This window comes from Scomber scombrus, chromosome 13 (genome assembly GCF_963691925.1).
Source record: "Scomber scombrus chromosome 13, fScoSco1.1, whole genome shotgun sequence".
Lineage (NCBI taxonomy): Eukaryota > Metazoa > Chordata > Actinopteri > Scombriformes > Scombridae > Scomber > Scomber scombrus.
The window spans coordinates 4156327-4181425 of NC_084982.1; the positions used below are offsets into that span (position 1 = coordinate 4156327).

Here is a 25099-nt window from a genome sequence, read left to right on the forward strand (position 1 = left end):
CCCCCCCCCCAAGCTCATTTTGCCAGTAAACAAAAGTTGTCCACAGGGACAGGAGTAGGGCGGCATCTTAAAATACTCCCTTTTTCTTTTGTTGTATAAGCAAATGGAAAACAAACCGAATCTCCCACTAGCCGGTTCAAGCCTCTGCTTCAACATCAAAGACCTCATTTCTCTAAGGCACTCTTTAGATTCCTGAACCAGTGATACGTTGCTCAACTATCCGGACCACCTGTCAGAGGCTAATGCTGATTTCATACTGGGTTTGTTTATTGGAGTTCAATATTGTCTGCACTCCCTCATCAGAGTAGCTCTTTTCTAATATTGCAAGGAAACCATGTGGAAACCCATTTCGAAGTGCACAAGAAATGTAAAATGCAATGACAGGCGGACTGAAGGAGCAAGTTGAAGTTCCTTGAAGTTCCTTTTCTTTTTATCAAGTCACCTTACAGCAGGACTCTCACAACTTAAACCACTTACTCCTAAAGGTTGTCCTTAAGTTCTAAACTCAGATATACAACCTTACTTGAAGGCGGTGTGAAAGCTCACTGCAGCAGCAACACTCAGGGACCGAGTGGACCTGTAGAAATGGATCCAGCCCCCCCCGGGACGCAAAGCATGACTGGCTTTAGCCATCCATCGAGATTAAGTGAAAGTCATACTGAAGCTTTTTAAGAAACGACCTACTGATTGATTGAAAGGCGAACCAAAGAGGGTGGCCACTCACTACGCGGTCACAATGCCGCATTCCACCCCCCACCCCCCCCCATTCATGCTTTTGGACTGATCGGCCCAGGCTTTTCCAAGTGGGCCATTATAACAGCCTGTAACCACACACCACTGCCACCATCACCTTCACCATCCCCATCCCTCCCCCTCCTTTCAGTGTCCGCTTTCCTCTTTAGTGTGAAGCTATTAGAGATTGTATGTGTGTGGTTTGTTTGTGAGTCATCCAAGGGCTATATCCATGACAGCACCAAATTAGAGAGTCGGGCCAGACCAATCCGCCTCGCACCTGAAGCCAAAACAACCACTGTCTGGGTGCAAGCAGAAGAGATGAAGGGTGGGAGGTATTTTTATCACTGTATTTGTATGTCTGTGTGTGTGTGCGTGTTTGTGTGGAGGCAGACAAGTGTGCACACGCCAGCTTTTCAGTCTTTCAGTGGCAGAGGGTTTTGAAGGCGGGCCGTGCAAAGGGAGGGGTGGAGCAATGAGGTGCTGATGCCAGGGCTTTTAAGGGCTCAGTCCAGACTGTTCTGTTCAGGCACCTGGGAGAACACCTGCCACGGCCATTAGTGAGCAGGCAAGCGTAGAAGAGTGAATGCGTAGGCAATCAGCATAGAAAGAGAGTGAGAAGGAGAGGAAACAGACAAGGAGAGCCGGGGATAAAGAGGTAGGCAGGAGCGGGAGAATAAAAAGACAGGAAAAGATAACAGGAAGAAAAGGAACAAGAAACCAAAGCAAGAGAGAACCAAGAGAACAACCGTGAAAATCACACATACAGAGCTGAGATGAGAGGAAGACAAATGAGAAAGAAGAGGAGTGAATATGAGACAGACTGAGAGGGAGGTGACAAGCTTTCAGTTTGATTCAGTCTAACATTTTCTCTCTGGGCGTTTTCTCTAGCCTCCGTGTCTCTGTGGAACCGTACAAAATACAGTTTCCCTGGTCTGTAGTACCTACACAGGACGTGTCCATGGAGAGCTTTCAAAGCCTTTAGAGATGATGTTTCTTACATGCACTGTTGTTGTGTTTTTGTACAGGAGAAGCAGACTGTGGCCAAGTCCCTCAAGGTTTTCAATAAGTATTTTCCTATTGGCAGGAAGGAAAAAAAAACCATCTATCTAAGATCTATTTAGAACAACAATAAACCACCTCTCCTCATGTGGCTTACAGAATGAGTAACACGTTCTGTTGTATCCTTGAACTCACAAGATTTGTGTGATCCTACTTTACCAATTTAAAGCACAAACAGGACTTATTTAGTTGCATACAGGCTGAAAGTATTAGAACAACAACAAATTGTTAAGTCATTTTATTTATATGGTTAAATTCTCTAGCCTGTATAAAATGTAGTTTGGACATAATGTTTTTCCTGTATCACTTAAAAGATGATTATATATTTTTGCTGTCATTAAGGAGCATTGTGTTACTTCAGGCGAAGCAATGAGGTCACGCTTGCATTAGCTGATTGTCATCTGCATTATCAATACTGCACCATCAGTGGTTCATTCCCCTATTTGGCTGCCAGCTGACTTTTTACATCCAATCAAGCTCATACTGGTGTACACAATGGCCTTTATAACCTGACACTTTTCTCTGACTACTCCAACCATTACGTTAAAACCTTATGTTTTTGGTGTTGGTGACTTTAGTAAGGTCTAACTTTCACTTTGTCCAGGAGGGACGTGCGTTTTCTGCCAAGTTTAAACTTGCTACTACTTCTGATTAATGGACAATTCTATCATGTGACATCAACTACCTACCCTAACCAATAAGATCTGGAAACACGTGGCATCACAAAAACAAGAAGTCAGATGATGAGGCAGGTTGTATAGAATAAAACAGGTTTGAAAGCGTGCAGGAAAGTTATTGTGCAAACAGTTTTCCCACAGAATAAGGGATTGATACAGACAATTCAGGTGTTCTCACTTCCGATTTTCCAAATGAAGTGATTTAGATAGTCTGGCTAACCTGCTGTCTGATCACCTGGCTACTTGTGTTTTTAACCCCATCACTTGTCAGTGGTATGTTCGTAAATTTCAGTAATGAACTGGTTAGCACCGTGTAACTGACAGATACAGCAAGCAAACCTATGACTAGGTTGTGGTGGCATTAAGCTGATTAAGGAAACCCTGACATCCTTCTCCCCATCAATGCCCTCCAGCTCCTCCTGGGTGATCCCAAGGCGTTCCCAGGCCAGGAAAGATATATAATCCCTCCAGCGTGTTCTGCCCCGTGGTGTCCTGTAGACATGCCAGGAACACCTCTAGAAGGAGGCATGCAAGCAGTATCCTGTAACCAGGTGGCCAAACCACCTCAGCTGGCTCCATTTTTTAAATTATTCTTTGGGCATTTTTTGGCTTTACTCAATAGTAACTGGCATAGAGCCCCACTGGAAACCAGGGATGTTGCGAGTATGTGGCATGCGCAGTAACCACTCAGCTAGCAGGGCATTCCCTCAGCTACCTCCTTTTGATGTGAAGGAGCAAAGCCCCCAGATGTCTAAATTCCTAACCCTATCTCTCATGCTGAGCCACTTTTTGGACGAAACTCATTCTGGTAGCTTGTATCTTTGGACCATAGAACAACTGGTAAATTTAGAGCTTTGCCTTCTGGCTCAGTTCAACTTCTTCACCACAATGGTCTGATACTGCACCAGTCCGCCTGTCAATCTCAATGCGCCATTTTACCCTCACTCATGAATAAGACCTGGAGATACTTGAACTCCTTCACATGGGGCAGCAGCTCACTTTCAATTCAGAGGGAACAGTCCACCTTTTTCCGTCAGAAAACCATGGCCTCAGATTTAGAGGTGCTGACCGTTATCCTGGCCACTTCTCAATCAGCCTTACCTTGTGCCTGTTGGAGGTCACTGTGTGTTGAAGCCAACAAAACCACATCATCTGCAAAACGCAGATAAATAATCCTGAGGTCCCCAAACTAGACACTCTCCCTCCCCCAGCTGCAACTTGAGATTCTGTCCACGAAACTTACAAACAGAATTGGTGACAGGGGACATCCCTTGTCAATAGACACACTTGTGCACAGACAAAAAAATGCATGTAAAGATGTACCACAAGTGTGCCTAGACATGAACACACACCCTGAACATTTGATGTGTGAATAAATGACATCTCTTTTCATCGCCTCAAGATCATCATATGCATACAAACACAACGTATCCTACCCTTTACACTGATACTGTACGTTAGACACAAACGCACACACATCACCCACCCAGCTAGCTCACAGTGGGACTGCTCTGACTCCCTACTCACGCACAGCTGAGACTCTGAACCTCAGATGCCGCTGCATATTCTTAGAATTTCGTGTCTCTGTCCCTCACCCTCCTTCTCTTTTTTATTTTTAAACCCTTTCTCTCTCTATGTCTGTTTTGTGGGATGTAGTGCTGGTATTAGTGCTGGTGGTGGGTCTGATTGCAATCCACCCACATGCTCTGTCCTAGCTGCACCCACTGACAGAGCTCTCTCTCTCTCTCTCTCTCTCTCTCTCTCTCTCTCTCTCTCTCTCTCTCTCTCTCTCTCTCTCTCTCTCTCTCTCTCTCTCTCTCTCTCTCTCTCTCTCTCTCTCTCTCTCTGTGATGTGCTGGTCGGCCTGATCTCCACTGCAATCAGAACAGCAGGAGGAAAGTGGTGGGAGGCGTGTGTGTATGTGTGTGGGGTGGGGAATAAAACAGAGGAGTGGGTGAGTGGCAGAAACAGCAGAGGTATAGAACAGCTCAAGTGTTGGATAGGTGGGAGAGGAAAAGAAGAGCTGAAGCAAGAGCTCTGCTTTTGTCATCTGTGTTTCTCTCATTGTTTATTTTTCTTTGAATCAGGATGCATATCTGCCAGATGTACTATGAGCTATTCCACTGCTGTCAAGAAAAAAAATAACAGCAACTTTTGATGATCATGATTTTACATGTCTGCGATGGGAATGAATGCTCGCCACTCTCTATAATAGTTTTTCCCCTCTTCCTTTTCTTTCGCCTTCTTTTGTAGTTTCGAAGTAATAGAAAATAACACAAGCTGAGGCCCTGTTTATGCCTTTTCTTTCTTCTTCATCTTTCAGAGTGCTAACAGGAGATAGAATATTGATTTGCCTCCTGCTTACATATTTTTGCAAAACCACAGAACCTCAGAATTGTACTGAATATCTTTGTCTTTGGCTGGATTGTTTTTTTCCTCCAGTTTTTGAGAGTCACGGTACTCTGCGTTCATCTTGTCAGTTTGTGTCAGATGCTTTGTCATTTTCCTTTGCCAAGAAATGTCTTCACACACTGCTACTTGAAACCCATCACTCCCTTAACTATGCCAGTGTCAGTTGTTCCTGTGCTGCCACTTACATGTTACTAAACTCATGTTTGCTCAATTATGTTTAAATCTGGGTTTACACAATTATGTTTACATAACACAATTTCACTTTTGCATTAAAAAAAAACAGCAAGGGATTATGTTTATGTAACACAATTTCACTCTTGCAATAATAAGGATAGGATTAATAATAATAATAAGGAAGAGGATTAGTCAAATTAGTATTTCAAAACAGGCAAAATCATAACGTCATTGGTGGCAGTAATTACATAAAAAGAGTGAAAAAACTAAAAAAGTTGAACATAGTTGCTTAACAAGCATCCTAAAACAGACTTACGGCTGCTGGCCTGTCGTGAAAACAAGACAGGAAATGTGGCCCTGACCTAGTTGACAGCAAGTCTTCCAGCTGCTGACAAAGTGCCACAGCCTGCCACTCAGTTAGGATCCTAGTGGCCCAGAGGAAACAGAGGATACAAGCTCTCCCTGAGCCTCTGTGTTAGCCCTGGTGTATCGGGTACCTTCTACATAACCACAGCAGTGAGAAAAGGCTGTTATCTGAGTGGTTGGGATCCTTATTGATTCTCCAAGTCTTATTCTTGCAGTGTGTGGTGTAAGTATCCTTTAGGAAGGGTAGAGCACCACTTATAATATGTTCAGCTGAATGAACTACGCTTTGCAAGGGCCTTGTGGTCCTGTTGCGTGCTGCATTCACACCTGGCAGTGATGTTCTTGATGGTATTTGAGAGGATATTTCCTTCCTAGAAGCATCTTAGGTAAAACAGTCTCGGCCTTGCCTTGCCAAATCAGTAAGCAGCACCCAGGTCAGGCCCTCAGTGATTTGTACACCAAGATTTTGGAAGCTATCCAACCTGTCCACAGAGTACCCGTTGATATTAAGGGGGCATAGTTCCTTCCCTGCTTCTTCTCAAAGTCCACCATCACCTCCTTTGTCTTGCTCAGAAGTAGGTTGGCTAACACCAGCGGGTCAGGTCCTCTACTCTCTTCAGGTAGGCCTTTTCATATTTACCTGCGATCAAACCCACCACAGCTGTGCCATCGGTAAACTTGATGATGGTGTCAGAGTCCAAAAAAGGCAGAGACACAGCTCCCTTTCTTGTCCAGCAACTGTCAGTGGCATTGCACTTAAAGGTTCTTCCACTGGCTTCAGTCTCCAGCTGTGCTAAAGCAGCCGCCACGTGGTCCACATGCACTCCACAATCACAGAACCTTTTTACGATCTGCTGCCCCTATTAGCATGATGACATAATTGGTATGTTCCTTCCAAAAACCATTCAAATCCCTTGGTTTTTTAATTATGTGACATTGCTATGGTTACGTTTTGTAGGTTTAGGCAGGAAAAAAACTTGGTTAGGTATAGGGACAAGCTCAAGAAAAGAAAATATATAAGAAAACACACCCATTAAAAAAAAACTCACTTGAGATGTTGATCTTATTCAAAAAGGTCTCGTTAGAAACCAACATCACACTAAGCTTAAGTGTGGACAGCTGGAATCAAGTGGGTAGCTTAAAATGCACTTAGCACAGAAAAGCTCTCCAGTCACAGCAACAGAAGTAAATATAATTTGTTTGTTCCACTCCTGGTGATATGTGCAAGTGCAGAGAAGCAAAGCAGAGGGGAGGAGGGGAGGAGCGAGGTCTTTGTCAGTCCATCAGATAATCTCTGCTTAGATAAGACAGCAGCAACATAGAGGTGGAATGTAAACACCATATTACTGTCTGGATCTCCACATATCTGTCTGCATCCATCCACCTGCCTTAACCCAGCGCTCCACTATTTTCTCTATCACCTCCTCTGCCGTTGCACACGTTCGATTCTCTTAATCCCATCGATGGAAAATAATCACTAGACCTCTGTCTGTGACATTTCTTCTTAGCAGAGCATTATATTTGCTCCTGGTGTGGAACCGCTGTTGCATTTCTATCAGGTCCATTCCCCCATTGAATCTTTTTCTTTGTGCCCGTCCATTATGTCGCTCTGCTAGTTCAGCATTGTATGGAACAATCAAGTTTTGAATCAATATGCAGACCTTTACTCTAAACACTATTGTTTGCATTTACTTCAGGGCAACAGACGATAATGGATGCAAATGCCATTGCAAAGCTGCTCATTCATCCAAACCGGTGTGTCACGTCACTGTTAGAATAAGACGTGGAGGGAGAGGACAGGAAAACACATGAAAACAGTCCAGCTTGACTTGTGATTTTGTCTCTTTAAGCTCCAGAACACACACACAGACTCACTTTTATCCCGTAGGTGTGCTGCTGTTGAATTGCATTGTTCCATGTGGCAGAGCACAGTCAAGCGTTTTTCCTCTGATTGGTTTGCCCTTTTTGTAGATGCTTGTGGAGTTGTGGAAAAGAACGACAGTGCTTTCACTCAGTCCAAAAAAAGAGTGACTTCTTGACTATTCCCTTGTAGAGCTACCCAATTTCAACAGCCATTATAACTGAAATAAGGGGGCCCAAAGTGCAGTCTTGTTTTTTTCCCCCCCAAGAGCAGGACTTACTTACTCCGGGGGTGACCTATGTTTTTCTTACGTCCTTTTTTTCCAAGTCAGACTTTTCTTTTAGTTTTTTTTTGTTAGTTTCTTGCTGAGACCCTGTCAGAAGTTGAGACACAGGAGTTGGTCCCCTGTGTGTTTTGGGTCCTGGGATTTGTCCCTGACATGGTGTTTGTGTTTGGGAGGTTGTTTGAGTTGAGTCGTGGTCTCCGGCTCCCACAGCCAGTTGATTATGAGTAGCCCCCAGGTGGCCATCCTGCTGATAGTCTGCCTCTTCAGAACTAAAGACCTCTTCACGCAATGCAAGGCTGGAACACAGACTCGCATTGGCACTCGAGAAAAACTGCAGTATGTTGCCAACACTCTAATCAGAAAAACAGAGGTGTAAGAAATTACATTTCCTTTGTTGTTCTCGAGTGTTGGTTTGTTTGCTCTCGCTCAGTGTTCTCTCTACAATTTAATTTATTTTTTTTTCCATTTCAAGGATCATTGACTAATTCTGGTTAATGCTCTTACCTTATCATGAAACCACACATTTCATAAATCTATTCCTAAAATACATCCACTATTGTTGTCCAAATAAATATTGGACAACAATAGTGGTTATAATTCAAAAATAACTAAATGAGTTATTGAGGTTTTTCACATGTTAAGAGTTGTTTGTGTTGTAATTGTATCAGTTTGATTGTCATATAAAATCATCTTTGCATTAGTCATCAGTTCTTGAAATAGCATTCTCATACTGCAGCAGCACAGTTTTACAAAAGTAGACAAAACTTAGCAAGAAATCAAAAATACTTATCATGCAGAAAATTGCCCGTTGTGAGAGTCTTATTATATATGATTGGATTTGTACTGTTCCACCAGTGTGGAAGCAGCATTTTAATGTTACAGATGGGTAAGAGGAGGCTGTTTCTCACTACTTCATACAATGTTGTGTAGTTTACATCACGATATTTATTCATATTTTATAAGCCAACCTTAATTTTTATGTATAAAAATGTAATCCGCAAAGTAACAAACTATAACTGTCAAAATAAGTCCTCAAAACGGTTAATACAGAACTTCAGTAAATGTACGTAGTTACTTTTCACCATTGTTCTTGATATATAAAATATCTGAAAAACATTTTAATAATGTTAATTTTGATTAAGGCTGAAGAGTTAATCGATATTTTGTGGAAATCGCAATATAGCCTAATGCAATTTTAAAGGTGAAATGTGTCAAAATACCATCTTTAATAAAGTATTGTTGTACTTCAGAGATGTCCTGGCCTACACATCATATTCTACAGTCTTTAAAAAAACCATTTTGTTTGGTACAGATCCCCACAAATATCATTATCATTATCATAATCATTTTAGAAGGTTTTTCAATGAGAATAATGATGTAAACATTATCATTCCCTCTAATATCGTACATCATATAGCAATTGCAATTATTTTGAGCATGTAGACCCGCTCTACTACAGATTATAATGTGTTGTTCTACTGTACTGTGTGATAAAACATTTGCTTAATTTACAACCAAGTATTATTTCATAATTTTATGGCCATCAATCTTAATGACTGACAACATTGTAGCTACTCAGTAACATCAGTAGTTGGCAAATCAAAACATTGGTAGAGGTGAAGTTTCATTTCTTCCCCCCCCCCTCCAAGAGAAATACATCTTCATCCCTGCCGCGGATGTGGAAGTGAATGTGGATATGTGATATCTTTGTAGACTTCCAGTAGAATTTCAAATGAAGTTCTGTGGATTTAAACAAATTGTGGTTTCACAACATGAGTCTGTAAAGCCGGAGAAACAGGAGGATTCGACACAGTCATCCATCTGCATTACTTGAAAGTGAAACCAAAGGTCAACACAGCACTGCAGTCTGACCATAACTACATTAAGTTATTTTCCACCCTGCTGAAGAAACTGACAGTTAACATCTGGGACGAGCAGCTGGTTGACCGCTTGCTGTTATTTGGTCCCAGCGTGCGTCGCTTCCTCGCGAATGGAGGTCAAGGTCAGGAGAGCAGAGCTGACCTACGGGGTCAAAAGGTCCGCCGTCACTGCTGTTCTTTTAAACAGGAAATGCCTTGTGCAAACACCCCTCGTCAACAGAGATCGTTGGGAACGTCCCAAAATACCAGCAGAACAAATAAATGCATCTGTTATTGTAGATGTTTTTGTTGGATTGGTATTCCTTCGGGACAGGAGGGATTTTACATTTGGTTGCGCTAAGGACACAAAGGCTGACCTTTTCTCAAAGCAGGTAGCGCCGGCGAGACGTGGCTTACGTTCCATACATATCTTTATATTTCATCCTCTACATCGACAGTCATCACAGAGCTGAAGGGCAGAGTGGATTCACGGAGAAAGCAGGGGATCAGAATGAACGAAATACCACAGACGGACATTAAACCGACCCTCTCAGATATTCATACCGTCGGTTCGCCCACAGTATCGAGCCGCACACTCTTCGAGTTTGATGAGTCACGGCTGATTTCATTCACACTTCATTAATTTCCGTGCCCCAATTTGGCCAGAGATTTAATTATTGATGCTGCCTTTGTCAGAACGGTGGGATAATATGTGAGTTGCAGAGCTTGAGAGAGCACGAGGGGGCTACTTGTCAGCTAGTAATGTGCTGCAGCAGCGTGGTCAGCCTAGATTTTGGAGAGCTTAGCAGTTTAGTGACAAAGAAAATGTCATAAAACAAAAATATACTTAATATACTTGCAAACATATAAAAACGACACATAGAGGTAGAGATTTGGCTAGTAGTAGTAGGGTTATACATACATTGATAAAATAGAAAATGGAAAAACAAACAAGTTTTTCTACTTTTCTGCATAAAATGGAGACGATTTCTGCATTTCTTTTTATATCACATCTGAAAATGATGTGCTTTATGTGTGTATATACTGTGTTTAAATCCATGCAAGTGTCCACATTCATCTGTGTGTTACCTGCATCTTTTGTCTGTGCGTGTGTGTGTGGGTGCATGCGGTACAGTAAGTGTTTTGAAGAAGAGAAGGAATAATCCATTGTGCTGCTTGGTTGATCATAGAGAGACTGTCTGCTTTCACCTGCCAGCCTCCCTAATGTGGAATTACAGTGAGTGGGAGGCAGCAGCTGGGTGAGTGGGCAACCGCATACAGGCTTGTTAGAACATACTGAACCATACAGCGTACTCAACACTTTTCTATCAAAGGAGAAAGCAGCTTCCTGTCTCCAGTTGTGAGTGCTTGAATTGCTTTTCTTGTATAATACCCGCTGCGAAAGAGCTACTTCATTAATTAACGCTCCACTATACCTGGAGGCATTTAGCATATTTAAAAAGAAGGTCCATGTTAGAAAATGATAAAAAATAAAACCACAAAAAACTGTTTATATCTATAAGTATCCAAGAATTTGTCAAATGCTAAAAACTGGCACTGAATGTGTCTAATCAATATTAAACACTGACATAACATTGAAAAAACATATAAAAACATATTCATATTCAGCAATAAGTATTGTTTCGAGGGTTGGTTGTCATGGTGACACCTGCCCTGTCTCCCTTTCTTCCCCTTAAGCCTTACAACCTGCCTGCATCATCTTGTCATTCCCCACCTGTCCACTAGATGCCCTCAGTTTCCTTTCATCCTGCTTTATCTCTGCACACCTGGATCTTGTTCTCCCAGTGTACCAAACCTCCCATTTGTCATGTTGTTAACATATTGTTGACTGTTATGTAGCAGCGGTGGGGGTGGAGGGGGTTCAGCACTTCTCTGAGTGACTGCAACTGACAATAAATAAGAATAGCTGGTCCACCTTAAAGCTCCATTTACCTTTAAATGAGCCTGGTTAGTTTAGGCTTAACCGTCACCAACCTCCTGCACTCTTCCAACAGATGTGGATAAAATAGAGAAGACTTTAGTAGGTGTTGAGAAGCTGCAGCACTTCTGAACTGACACTCTATAGTCTGTGCTGAAAATTTACTGACAGACTGACAACTTACTGCTCACTCAACCACTACACATTGCCCTATTCTTTAAAGGATTCATTCATTCATATTCCATACTGCTTATCCTATAGATGGTTGCAGGGAGGCTGGAGGCAATCCCAGCTGTATATACACCTTCGGGCAATTTAGAGTGACCAATTAACCTAAGCTGCAGGTTTTTGGTCCATGAGAGGAACCTGGAGTACCTAGAGAGAACCCACGCAGGCATGAAGAGAACATGTAAACTCCACACAGAAGGGCCTAGGCCAACCGGCGGGTTTCGGGCCCAGAACCCAGGAGCTAAGCCAAATAACTCTTGTAACAGTAGATTTCACGTAATGTCTTTTTTTTAATATAGAAGAAAGGAGAGGGACAATTCTGGGATTTGATGCACTAGTCAATAACTCAATCAATCAATCAATTATTTATATAGCAGCTTTCATCCAGGTAATTCAGAACTGTAGTTCAGTTAGGGGTTAGGGTTAGGTAGACCGAGAATAACATGAAGAATAGGAATAAAAATAAAAATCCTAAACTTAAAATAATTCCATGTTAAATGTAGTGTTAAAATCATTATTAGCCCAATGATATGAATGATTGTTTGATATTCTAGCAGCAGCTCTCATAATTCTGCAGTGACAGCGAAACGAATGTAGAAGAAACTCTGGTTTATGTTGCTTCTTTACTCTCTGAATGTAAACTATAGGTGGAGACATGGTGCTTTAGGGTGAAGTATTTGTCTGTGTGGAAATGCTGCTTTGTCAGGTTGAAACAGTGCAACATGTCAGCTGCGTTGTAGCTCGGTGTTGTAAGTGTAGCATCCTGTCTACGCTCAAGCCATTATTTTCGTCTTTCTCTTCCTCCTGCGGTCCAACTGTCAGCCGGTGTCTGCACCTACACGTTCAGTCAGAACTTTGGAACATGGACCGGGTGTGTGTAAGTGTGTGTGTGTGTGTGTGCTGAGCTGAGCTGAGCTGCAGACACACACTCTCTCACACCGCATCCCTCAACATCTGCAGCAGAGTGTAGATGAAGGTGTGGGGTTAGTGACCTCATGCTGGACTGATTCAGTCTGTTAGATGGTGGTGTTTGACAGAGAGAGGTATGAGCAATGTGTGTGTGTGCGTGTGTGTAGATCATAGCAGTATGTGAATGCATGGTGTGTAAGAATGACACACAAAGAAGAGGATGTGTATTTATCTATATATCTGTGTATATACAAGTGATGTAAACTTGCTGTATGGTTTATTTAGGTAATTATCAATCTGTCTTTATTTATTCATTCATTTATTTGCCTTTTTTTATAGCAAATTTCTAGGTAAAAGACTCGTTCTGGTACATTTATTTATGAAAGTATACCTTAATATCATTGAAAATATTTTTAGATGTTCCAAAAAAACCAGAACATCTTGAGTAATTCCTCAGGTTTGGGGCCAATCCAAACCTTTTTTAATTCAATTTTATGGATCTAATTCAGTTCCATGAAGCTACTTTTTTCCGCCACTGTGATAGTAATACCCAATTGAGCCTAGTTGAAATACTCAAATTGGAAGGCACCAAAAGCAAAATGAGCACCGAGCACCAAAGTAAATAAACAGCAGCCAGCACTTTTTTTCCCTTTTTTTTTTGTATAAAAGAACTCGCAGCAGGGAAGTGGAGCGGAGGTGTGATGAGATGTTTGCATCCGTTTTAGTCACATTTGGCATGTCTGCTGCATCTCTGAAGTTCAAAAGTGCTTTTCAGTGTGTTTACGGAGTTAGTGGAGTTGATGAAATCCCGTCCAAACCTTTTTCTGCCACAACAGATCTATGCTCACACGCAGTATTGATTGACCGATTTTCCAGGTGTTTATATCAAAGGCATACTTGATTATGCTGCATATTAAGCTTCCAAAACACATCTTTCCATTAAAACTACATGTTCAGAGTTATTGCCACAGTTCCAACTTTTCTCCTCTAACTCTAACTTGTTGAAGGGTATTGCAGCCCTGACCACAGACCTTCACACTCTGTCTCTGTTGGCCAGGGAGCATTTAGACCATGGGTGTCATTATATGAGGGTGGGACAAGTATCACCCAATTTTTAAAATGATTAGTTTAGACCCCCTGCCCCCTCACTTTTACCATGTTGAAAATCAATGAATCAGTCTATCCACTCTTTAGAGCGCTGTGTCAGTGCTTCACTATCAAATCCTTGTTTATTGAGAGAATGCCCAAATCAATGAAACTGCATTCCACATTTTTACTGTTACCTTACACCCAGGCAGATTCTCACACAGCATGTACACACATTAGGGCTGGGTATCGGTACTCGATACCTTTAAGGCAGAGATGTCAAACATATGGCCCATGGGCCAGAACTGGCTTGCCAGGGTTTCCAGTCTGGCCCAGTGGATAAAGTGGGCAAAGTATGAAAATCCATTGAAAGTATGAGAAGTCATTCAAATTGTTCTGCTGCTTCAGGGGTTTATTCTACCGTGACCAGAATATAATTCTCTGAAAAAACAATATACAAATGCATATTGTTGTAATATTTAAATTATTCATATATTGAGCATTGTACAAAATGTTGTCAATCAGCAGCTTCTGTGCAAAATAATCTCCTAATATTGTTGAAATTGCACTTATTTTTCTTAAGACATCTCAAGCATCTGTTTTGTAAATAAATGGTTTACTATAGTAAAGTTATAATATATACATTGTATGTATTTGTTTGTTATTGTACAATGGTTTTACTGGTCCAGCCCACTTGAGATAGAATTGGGCTATATGTGGCCCTTCAACTAAAATGAGTTTGACACCCCTAATTTAAGTAGTATCAAACGTCTCCCGTCAAACGATACCTGCAACAATGTGTATCTAATGAAGTACTCAGTTGGTATTGGTATCACTTTAAGGATACTTGGATTGGTACTGATATCGTAATTTTTTAAATGATACCCAGCCCTAACACACACACGAGCACTGCTGACCATAGCTTGTTATTGATGCTCAGATGTCAGGTAGTTGAGTTAAGGCGGCTCACACACTGTCACAACAAGATGTTCAGGACATTATTAACGTGGCTTGGCATGTAACTAAATGTTGGTATTTTGATCGCCTGTTGTTCATTTAGCTAACTGTTTAAAATGTGAGGTGCTTTCATAGTCATGCGGTTAGTGTTAGTGCATGAATCCCCCACCACCCAGATCTTCAGTGCTTTCTGCACCGATGATTTATACAGCCATGTGTCAGCTCCAATAGCTACACATCCAGTTGCAATCCGCTTTGTTTCCTGTGTCAGCCAATAGCTTCAACTGCAGAGCATGTAGTTTCATTACATTTCATTATTACAGCCTCAGAATCCCAGCCCTCCATAGGATTCACTGATTTAGCAACAGGGCACAATGCCTAGACAGCCTGAATCACATTGTGGGATTTAGTATTTGTGATGAATGTCCAGTGCCAACTTTGTTCAGCAGAAGGCAGAATGCAGCGTGATTCTCTTCAGGTGCGACAGAAAGTAAAGATGGTGGTGGATTTGAACATGGAGCCACATGACACAATGTAATCATTTGAGTAACTTTAGAAAACGATTAAACAAATGATTAAAACTGAACAAAAACTGGGGTTTACTGAATGATGTCATCTAAATATTGTGTTGGTTATAGGTGTGAAGCTGTGAACACTGCTGGTGGGGTTCAGTCCTGTGTCACTGTGGTGTTGGCTGAGTGTTTGTGCTCTGCAACACATGGGCAGTAATTTCTGCCAATAAGACCTGTGTGTGTGTGTGTGTGTGTGTGTGTGTGCTTGCGTGCGTGTGCGTGCGTGCGTGTTCTCACCTGGTACAGCAGATGACGTAATCGAACAGAACAAAGTGGAGGAGGGATCATGTTGAGGGGAGACGTGTAGGCTGCTTTGAAATGAGGACACCTTGAAGAGGACATGTACTGTAGATAGATCTCTCTCTCTTTAAAGTGAATGAATATGCACTTCTTCTTTTTTTTCTCCTCTCCTGTCTCAGCGGTTAAGGTTACATTTAGAGGAAAAAGCCTGCAGTCAAGCACATCAGGATGAATGAAGAAGAAAAAAACATACAGAGGCAGTTTATGAGACTTATTTTTACACTCCTACACAAATATCCTCCAATTTCCTGATTGACCTGCTTATTCTGAGGATAAATTAACCTTTTTTTTTATTTTATTTTATTTTATTTTTTTTGTCAAGGCCCCAAGCACATTGGGTGAATAAATGTTCCTCTTAAGTCACTATCAATTACAGAGCTGTAAGACTAATACTCTGTCATGCTCAGAGCATTTAAGGCAGAATGAGTAGTTCTACTGTGTTGAAACAATTATGTAAGCTTTGCTTATTTAGAAATGGCTTTTTACATAATACAGGCATGTTATTTGGATTTGTATGTAAAGAAATAGTTTATTATCTGTAATATCTTTAATTATTCTAGTGAAGTCGTACCCGTTTAGGTCCAAACCACCTGAATACAAATCTATCTCGACTTGAACAAGTGTCAGATAGTTCGCATTCAAACAGCCATTACTCCCCCCCCCCCCCCCAAACCCCCCCCCCCCCCCCCCCCCACTTATTTACAATATTCATGAGTTATAATTAGTTGTCACACATAATGTTAGCTGTGTGTCAGTGAGAGGCAGCCCTTATCAACACACTGCCATATTTCAGAAAGGAGGGACCACATTTGCCGCCGCGGCTCGCAAACTCTCATTACTTCATTAGGGTTTTCTAGCTCTCCATTACTCAATCTCTGGGTTTTTCTTTCTGTCATAAAAATAGAATTCATTTTTCCTGCGTTTCTGCTACTAATTTTGTTTTCTACAATTGTATTTGCCTATAAAAAATTCATGTTTTTTTCCCTTTACACCCCCCCAGCCCCACCCCCTCTTTCTCACCCTCTCTCTTCCCCCCCCTTTAGCATGCCCAGGGCAAAATATTCTTATTGTGTCTAAGGAGTGGCAAAATTGGGAGAAATAGGGTGTCAGGCTCAGGTTTGGAAGAGGAGGAGGAGGAGGAGGGGAATTGATGGCAGGGAGGAGCACATAGTTGTTGGCCTTGTTAATAGATGGAAATTAACTCTAACGTGTGTCTGAGGCTACAGGCGCAAATAATAAACAGGCTGTGTGGCCCGCGGCTGATTCTGAGCATGAAAAATGGGGCTGTAAGTCAGTGTCTCGCAGAGGCAGATGATTTTATAATTGTCTAGAATTTTTCTGCATCAAGGACGGTGATTTAAATTAAATTTAAAGTGCTTTTCCCCCCTCATTTTCTCTTTCATATTTATCCCTATTCTGTGTCTATAAAATCTCTAAATGTGATATTAATATTTGTTTGGTTTCATAAATCTCAGTCATTGTGGAACCTTGTGCAAGTACTTTGTTGCCTTGTTTCCACTCCAACAGTCAACCATAAATCATGTTTGTATATCAATATACCGCCTGCTCCACAAGTCTTTAGACCTGTCAAATAAACAAACAGAGAAGAAGAAGTGAGATGTCTCTGTTGGTGTTTCATCTGTGAGGCTCATTATATGCGACAACATGATGTCACCACCGTCAGCAGTGATATCTCATCATCACTATTGAACACCAGAAGTGTAATCGATGATTAGTTCGTAGCATTCATTTCAAAACAAAAGGGGAAATGAAATAATGTCTCTCATGGGAATTCAAATAATAATCAAATTCATCACACAAAAGTACTTTAATTAGGCAATATTAATATTATAAATGTGCCTTTAATTGGCATTTTATGAATGTGTACAAATTACATACGTTTTATTAATTACTGTCAGCAGTGGCTCTAGAAAAACATGTGTATGTCTGCTTTTATCGACTTTGAAAGAAAAGTGACATAAACGAATAAACTTATATTGCTAAAAGTGAATTTCAGGCGTCATAGAAACAAGCTGTTTTGGCAGGAATAGAGCCAACATGTAAAGATAACAGAGCCAGATTAAAACTGCAATTGAACTGCAATTCAGATACTCCACTTATACATCTGGCTGATGCATTTGCACAGCAGCTGGCAGGGGATCTTCTCCATCAGCAGAGCCAGATATTTCATAGGGTGAAGTTTGTGACTTAAACACAATATACTGATGTTAATTTCCTGTTTCCTTTTGTATAAACAGTCAAAGCTGGTTTTTCTCTTACATTTACCAAGTGGGTTTTGTGTCTAAATCCAGACCTTAACCACAGGTGACAGAATAGAAATGACAATGTGAGTCATATTTAATTTGATGTTATACTAATAATATGTAATTTGATTTAATTTCGTCATGCTTTGCAGATTTCCATCTTATCCATTACACCTATTCTTAACTGGTCATGATACGAATGAGAAAACATCAGATTGTTTCAGTTTTTCCTCATTTCAGCTGTTCCAATCTGATGTGACGCTTGTTTGAAAAAACCCCTCGCTCCGGATCTATTTTTACTAAAGAGTCGTTTCCACTGCAGGAACTTCAGGGTCATTTTACGGAGCTGTGGACGTTGGCGCATTTTCATAGCAGGAACCGCCCCTGAAGGACAGGATGTATGTACTCTGTGCAGCCCCGAAATATTCCTAGATGGGGCTTGAGGTTATATCAGTGCTGATTGGATATATTCAAAGCGGGATGTGACGTCAACAGAGAGCGCCAGAACAAGGGATTACGCAACGATCGAAATTGTTGCAGAATGATTACATAACCTCCAGAGTCAGGTGGGTCCTATCAAGGTCCTATTCTGCAATGGAGACACAACGGCTGAGAGGACCAAGTGAGGACGTTCATGTAAAGTTCCCACCCCCTAAATTTTACCCAGAACTTAAGCCTATATAAAACATCACAGTGTACAAATCACAAACATAAATCATTCTAACTGATAAAACAATTAAAAGTTAAGAAAAGTATGTTATGAATCAATCTTAAATACTTACATAGTTGCAGAAGGAGCGCTGCAACATTGCTCGTAGTTTATCTGGACAATGTTTCACGCTCCACCTGTTCGCTCGCTGTATGTGAGGTGTAGATAGGTAGGTGTAAGTTTACTGTATGTCAGTAAATCTGTAGTGAGCCTGTTTAACAGAGGTAAAGTGTGTGAAGTGAGCAATAACATTTGAGCTTGTTCTCCTGCTTTTAAAAAACACAATATACAGCAAAAGAGAGAGCGTCATTATCAGCATAGAATGTGAGAGAAAATCAATTCCCTTCTTTACCTCTCAGCTTTCTTGAATTGTTGGATTTTTTTTTGTTTGTTAACAAGGACATTTGTTGGCATTGCATCCTGCCCACGCATTATACAGCTCTTTATTCACTCTGTTGATTGCAGTCAGGCCATTCAGGGTTTCTGCACAGAGGGAAGGTATGTGAGGGAGAGGATGTCGAGGCGGAATTGGTATTCTCACAGGCTCCGTGTGTGAGCTTGTGTGGCTTTGTTCCAAAAGTGGTGTGAAGAAGATGAGATGGATAGAGAGGGAGAGGGGGAGGTGTGGGGGGGAGGGGAGGGTGGCGGATTCTGGTGAAGGTCAGCGGGTTAAGCCGACGGGGATCCTTGGAGACGGGACCCTGCCGAAAAGATGGTAATGCCCCAAGCAAGCCATGATTCATCGCAAAGGCATCCATCACCCTGTGTGTGTGTGTGTGAGTGAGTGTGTGTGTGGGTGTGTGTGTGCATGCGTGCGTCTGTGTGTGTTTACAATGACGTCATCCCATCAGTCCTCAGGCTGTCAGGGGGCTGACAGGCAGGGGCTGTGGAGGAGCAGTGTTTTCATTTCCACAGGCAGAGTGATGGACTGCTGCGGAGGGGGCGGGGCTGCTCTCCGATTGGCAGGTGCCACGCTGTTCACTGTACTCATGGGAAGTGGATTCGAGGACGTCGTTGACTGTCTGCATTGTTTGGCAGAACTCGACGTTCCAGCTCCTGTAGAGCACTTCAACTACGCTTGTTGTCTTTTTTTTTTCTTTTTTTTTACTGCTTGGTTTACTTCACGCTCACCGTCTGGAGCCGCAGTTTTATTTTAATCACAGTTTTATTTTAATCACAGTTTACTTTCTATAGCTGTCCCCTGCCGCAGCCACTCTCTCTCCAGCACAATCTGAAGCAGGTTAATTGAAGGGAGCTGCTGTGGGACGCAGGGAGATGAGCTGTAACTCAATCAATATAGGCCAGAGCCCACTTACCGGTACTCTACCAGCTGCAGGGGCTAAACATAGTTTTATTCCGCAAATTAATTTGTTTCATTCTTCCTCTTTAGCCTGTGGTTACGGCTGCAATAGAGTAAAGCAGTTCTATCTGTTCTTTGTATTTAGTTTAGTTTAGCTTGATTGAAACTTCCATAATCCTTATTTTTATATTAACAGTGGATCAAATCACCAGGGGTTACTCGTAATGACAAACTCACAGAAAATGATCAGCAATTCTGCAGTTCTCCTCAGATCTATGAAACACTTAAACAAATTTATGGATTATAGTTTTTTAACTTGTAGTTTTACTTTATTGTTTTGGTTCAATTTCAGCATCTGAAGAACCAGATATTCACTCCAGAAGTTTATGGAGACCATAAGAAATCAAATGGTGAATATCTGACTTAGAGTATCTAGAAATATGACTCTAAATAGATGCTAAATGTCAATCCCATTCTGCTGGACGGACAATATTTTGCTAATATGATGATAATTTGTCATTTTTGTGTTTACAGCTCGTTGCACTGTAGTGAGCAAACAAACCAAGTAATGCAGGTTTATCTAATATTTTGGCCACTGAAAGCCTAAACAGGCGCTGTAAATGCACAGCAAATCAGTCACCTCCATTATTTTCTAAGTATGACCCCACACCAGTGGCAGCCAGATGCATGTCGACATGCCGCACCACTTTACCACACTGTCCTATTTTCTAGTGTCACCACCCTTGGAAAATCGCATTCTCTTTCAGTTAAAGGCTGTTGTACATCCAGGAACCTGTAGTTGCAGCTTTGGCATCATCTATCGTTGGTGTAGGCAGCTGACCCTGGTGACTTTGTTGTCCAGTTGTCCCATGTTGTTTTTTTATTGGTGGTTTACGATTTTATGATTCTTCTTCTTCTCTTTTCCTTCTTCTGCTGCCTCTGCTTCATCTCTGTTCTGATTGACAGTTGGCATTTAGGTAGTTAGGTACATTACTGCCATCTAGCGGATGAGACTTTGAAGCAGAATTCCAGTTGACACACTACTGACCTGCCAAAACTGTACAAAAACTTTAAAACTAACACACTGACACACAGTCTTGACATATTATCACACTGTAAAGTTGTTTAATCTTATCTGTTGGTAGTATAGTAGTTGTCTTGTTGTTGTGTTTGCGACCACTTGATGAATGTAAGTTCAATAGTCACCCTCCTTTTAGCTCTAATTTGTTCTTCACCTACTCCTAAGAAAAGTATGCTTCTTCAGCCGCTGTCTTCACCAGTTAACTTTGTGTACGTACAGTATGGTGTTGGGTGGACAGAGCACAGTGAGCTAATCAGAGCTTCTTTGTTGCAAACAGCTGCTATAGCTGGAAACAACATAGTTAATGTGCTGTAAAACCAAAACAATGAGCTAAAAAAGGGATAAAAGCAGAACTTTTTATATAACATACTGCTAATATAACAATTACTCATATTTAATATTATATTGATTAGTGGAGCTTGACGTTGCATCTAAAACAATTGAGAAATGTGAAAGAATGATTTTCCCTGTTGCATTTTGGCGCTACACACACTTGTGGCAGTATAATTAATCACAATCACAGTCATGAATGTTCTCGAGTATAAACTGCATATAAAAGCAATAAAAGTACAATATGCAGGACAATATGCAGATGTTTGACTGGCTCATTAGGCCGTGGACAGCACTGTTCAGTCTGCTGTTTTCACTCATTAGTGAGAATTTATGCAGTGGATAATCATCTAAAATCATGAACCCCCTCTCCTGCTAGCACTGATATCATCCATAACATGTGAAATAAGAGAGTTCTATTCATAGGCTTTAAATAGAGAGAAGCGCTCAGCTAAAAAAAAAAAACAACGGGGGGAAAAAATCCCCAGAAATGTTTTGACAGTTCTCTTAAGTTCTAATTAAATGCGCTTATAATGTTTTATTTCCATTTAAATTCCTAAAGAGCTATTTTCTCTCCAACGAGGACCTTTAAAAAAAAAAGTGATTAACTCCAAAACTATATTTTCCCAGCAGAATCCCTCACTGAGTCTCGGGGCTATATAGTTTTTTAGTCCCTTCCGCTGTGCTTTAATTAAATTAAAATGAGGATTCAAAAAAGCACAAGTAATTTCACCTAAGGACAAATTCACCTCCCCCCACAAAAAAAAATAAAAAATGAAATTGTCCAGGACTGCTCTGCATAATAGGTGTGTAAGATGGGTTGCATACTGATTCAGCCTGTGTTTTTTGTCTCTATTTTCTCGCCTGGAGTTTGCTGTTTGTTTGAGTCGTCTACTTGGCTCCTGGAATGTTTGACCCACTTTAGTGTTGACTCTTGGTCGGCCTCAGTTGGCGAGCTCCGCTGAATGTCGGGCTACAACTTTGTCCCACTGGCCGACTGTCCTGGGAAAGCAATACATACATAAGATGTAGATAAATATCTGCTTCCAATGAGAACGATCCCTTTGGGAGAGGAGAGAAAGAAATAAAGACAATTAAAGATGAGAGAGGGATGGGAATCTGATAAATTGATGTTATGGAATTTTTTAAAAAGTATTAGATATTTAGACAATCTTACTATTTGGGCAGTGAGATCAGAGAAAAAGAGGAGGAGATGGGTGAGTAAAATGAGGCCAATGACACATAACAGGGGGTCCTCTGGCACCTTGCACATACACAGTTCATGCCAAAAAAAAGGGGACATCTCTCAAGCCTCTGAACCACAGCCAGTGCGGCTCTGGTGGCCAAAGCCGTATGCGCATGTGTGTGTATGCACATGCATTAGCGCAGTCGTGCATCGCTGCCGCCTGCGTCCACAAAAGTGCGAGACACAACCATCATCAGGAATATAATTGGCCGGTAGGAGTGGAAAAAGGGGGGCAGCGAAGCGGAGGCAAGTGCTTGCAAACTTTTTCAAGAGAGAGAGAGAGAGATAGAGAGGGGAAGAAAGGAGAAGAAGATGGAGAGAAAGCCATTTACATGCTAATGCCGTCCCCCCAGCCCTTCAACTGCGTTGTCGGGTACCTCGCCCGCTACCCTCGAATAAGCCCTCGGCTGGCAAGCCGGTCGCCATGTTTACACAATAAACAAACAGCAATGAGGTTAAAGTCTTTTCATGCATCTTTTTGTGCGTGCCTACAGTATTAGCGACAGTCAGCTGTTGCGTAACTGTTTTTTAGTGTGTGAATGACTCAGCTGACTGCTTTTTCGGCCTTTTTGTCATCCCCTGGCTTTTTTTTCTTGTTTTTTGTCTCCTAGGCGACAGAATGGGCACCGGACGAGGAAACCAGGAGGTCCTGTCAGAGCAAAGGCAAAACAGAGGTAACGTTGACCCCCCCCCCCCCCCCCCCCCCCCCTCACAAATACAATTACAACACTTCATGTCAGCACTGCCTGACTTACAGAATCCACCTTGATATCTTTTGGCTGTTGGGGTAAAGTCCTCATGAGCCTCATTGAAGTTGTTTGTACAAAAACAGCTATATCAAACCTTTAAAATCAAGAGTTGTTTTTTTTGCAGTGGAGAGAGCGCAAAGAGAAGTAAAATGCACACAAGACTGCCTCAGGCTAGATAGTGAGACACTGAAAATGACTTCCTTTCAAATATGTCTGATAACCAATACCACGATCAGCTGTCTTATGTCGATTACCTTGTGAAAACCGATTGCCACATCATTTTAATCTCCCACGTGGAGCCTATAGTGTGAAGGGTGATACCAAATCCACAAAACAGACAATCAATCCTCTTTGAAAACCTGCATCACCGCAATTACCTCAGTTCTTTGCCGCAACACAAAGCAGAGCTATTTAACCAAAATTATACTTACATAAATTGTTTCATTACCAATAAATCTATTTCACGCCTTTGTTAAAACAGATTTGACTCTTTTTTTAACTGAAGCACACACCTGACTCATTGTTGAGCCTCCGTCAATTTCACAAATAGGTTTCCATTCAGTTGCAAACGAGTATTCATATTTTCCAACAATGGGGCCTACGAGAGCGAAAGCCGGAGACAGTGTATTGCGAAGCTTTTGGTCACATGCCAGTTTGATACCAGAGGACTCATTGTGCCCGTTGTTCTTCTCAACAATACATCAAAGAGTGTTTAGCTCACTACCTCAGCTTCTCTCTGCTCTGCTCTAACTTTTTTAATTTTTTTTTGAGAGATTTCTTCTTTACTCATTGGTCTATTCCTCTACAGATTGAATGTCAGAACTACATCAGAGTCCTGCTGGTCAACAAGACTGAGGTCATGACCTGCGGAACCAATGCTTTCCAGCCGCTGTGTATTACGCGAGAGGTACGGATAAGCTTGTGTGTGTGTGTGTGCTCGAGTGTGTGATTTTGTAGTAATCCTGTGAAAACATTTCACCTGCCACTCTCCTTTTCTTCCATCCGTCCGCTCCAGGTGGGCAACATGAGTAGCGTGTTGGAACGGGTGAACGGCGTGGCGCGCTGCCCGTACGACCCGCGTCACAACTCCACAGCCGTGGTGACGGAGAGCGGGGAGCTGTACGCCGCCACCGTCATCGACTTCTCCGGCCGCGACCCCGTCATATACCGCAGCCTTGGGGGCATGCCACCTCTCCGGACCGCACAATACAACTCCAAATGGCTCAATGGTAAAGTAGCACAGCCAGAACTACACATATGATGTTCTACTAATGTTCTACTACCACATATGATGTTCTACTACTACACATGATGTTCTACTACCACATATGATGGTCTACTACCACATATGATGTTCTACTACCACATATGATGTTCTACTAGCACATATGTTGGTCTACTACCACATATGATGTTCTACCACATATGATGGTCTACTACCACATATGATGTTCTACTACTACACATGATGTTCTACTACCACATATGATGGTCTACTACCACATATGTTCTACTACCACATATGATGTTCTACCACATATGATGGTCTACTACCACATATGATGTTCTACTACCACATATGATGTTCTACCACATATGATGTTCTACTACCACATATGATGTTCTACCACATATGATGTTCTACTACCACATATGATGTTCTACCACATATGATGTTCTACTACCACATATGATGTTCTACTACCACATATGATGTTCTATAAGTTAATTAGAGATCTTTATGTGTATCATATTCATTATTTAATTAACCTTACAGATACATGTGACTTATGTTAAAAACTAATATATGGAGGAGTGCATGAGTTTGAGTCCCAGCTCTGTTTAATATTTTCCAGGGTCACTGTATCAGGCGTGAGAAATCTAATCTTATAGCATCAAAAATCTGATCGCCTCCAAACTATCGTTGACTTTTTCAAATAATCCACACAAGGTTAAATTATGTCAAACAATCAGTGGAAATTCCTCCTTTTACTTCCAAC

General features: G+C 41.5%; 1 protein-coding gene across 1 annotated transcript in view; it reads left to right on the forward strand.

The window, feature by feature from the left end:
• sema5ba (sema domain, seven thrombospondin repeats (type 1 and type 1-like), transmembrane domain (TM) and short cytoplasmic domain, (semaphorin) 5Ba) overlaps positions 1-25099 on the forward strand; it is a 108109-nt gene that overhangs the window by 21705 nt on the left and 61305 nt on the right. Inside the window, exons 4-6 of the mRNA XM_062431491.1 lie at positions 22962-23024; positions 23908-24006; positions 24115-24328. Of these exons, the coding sequence (XP_062287475.1) occupies positions 22962-23024; positions 23908-24006; positions 24115-24328 (376 nt within the window). The remainder of the gene's footprint in view (positions 1-22961; positions 23025-23907; positions 24007-24114; positions 24329-25099) is intronic.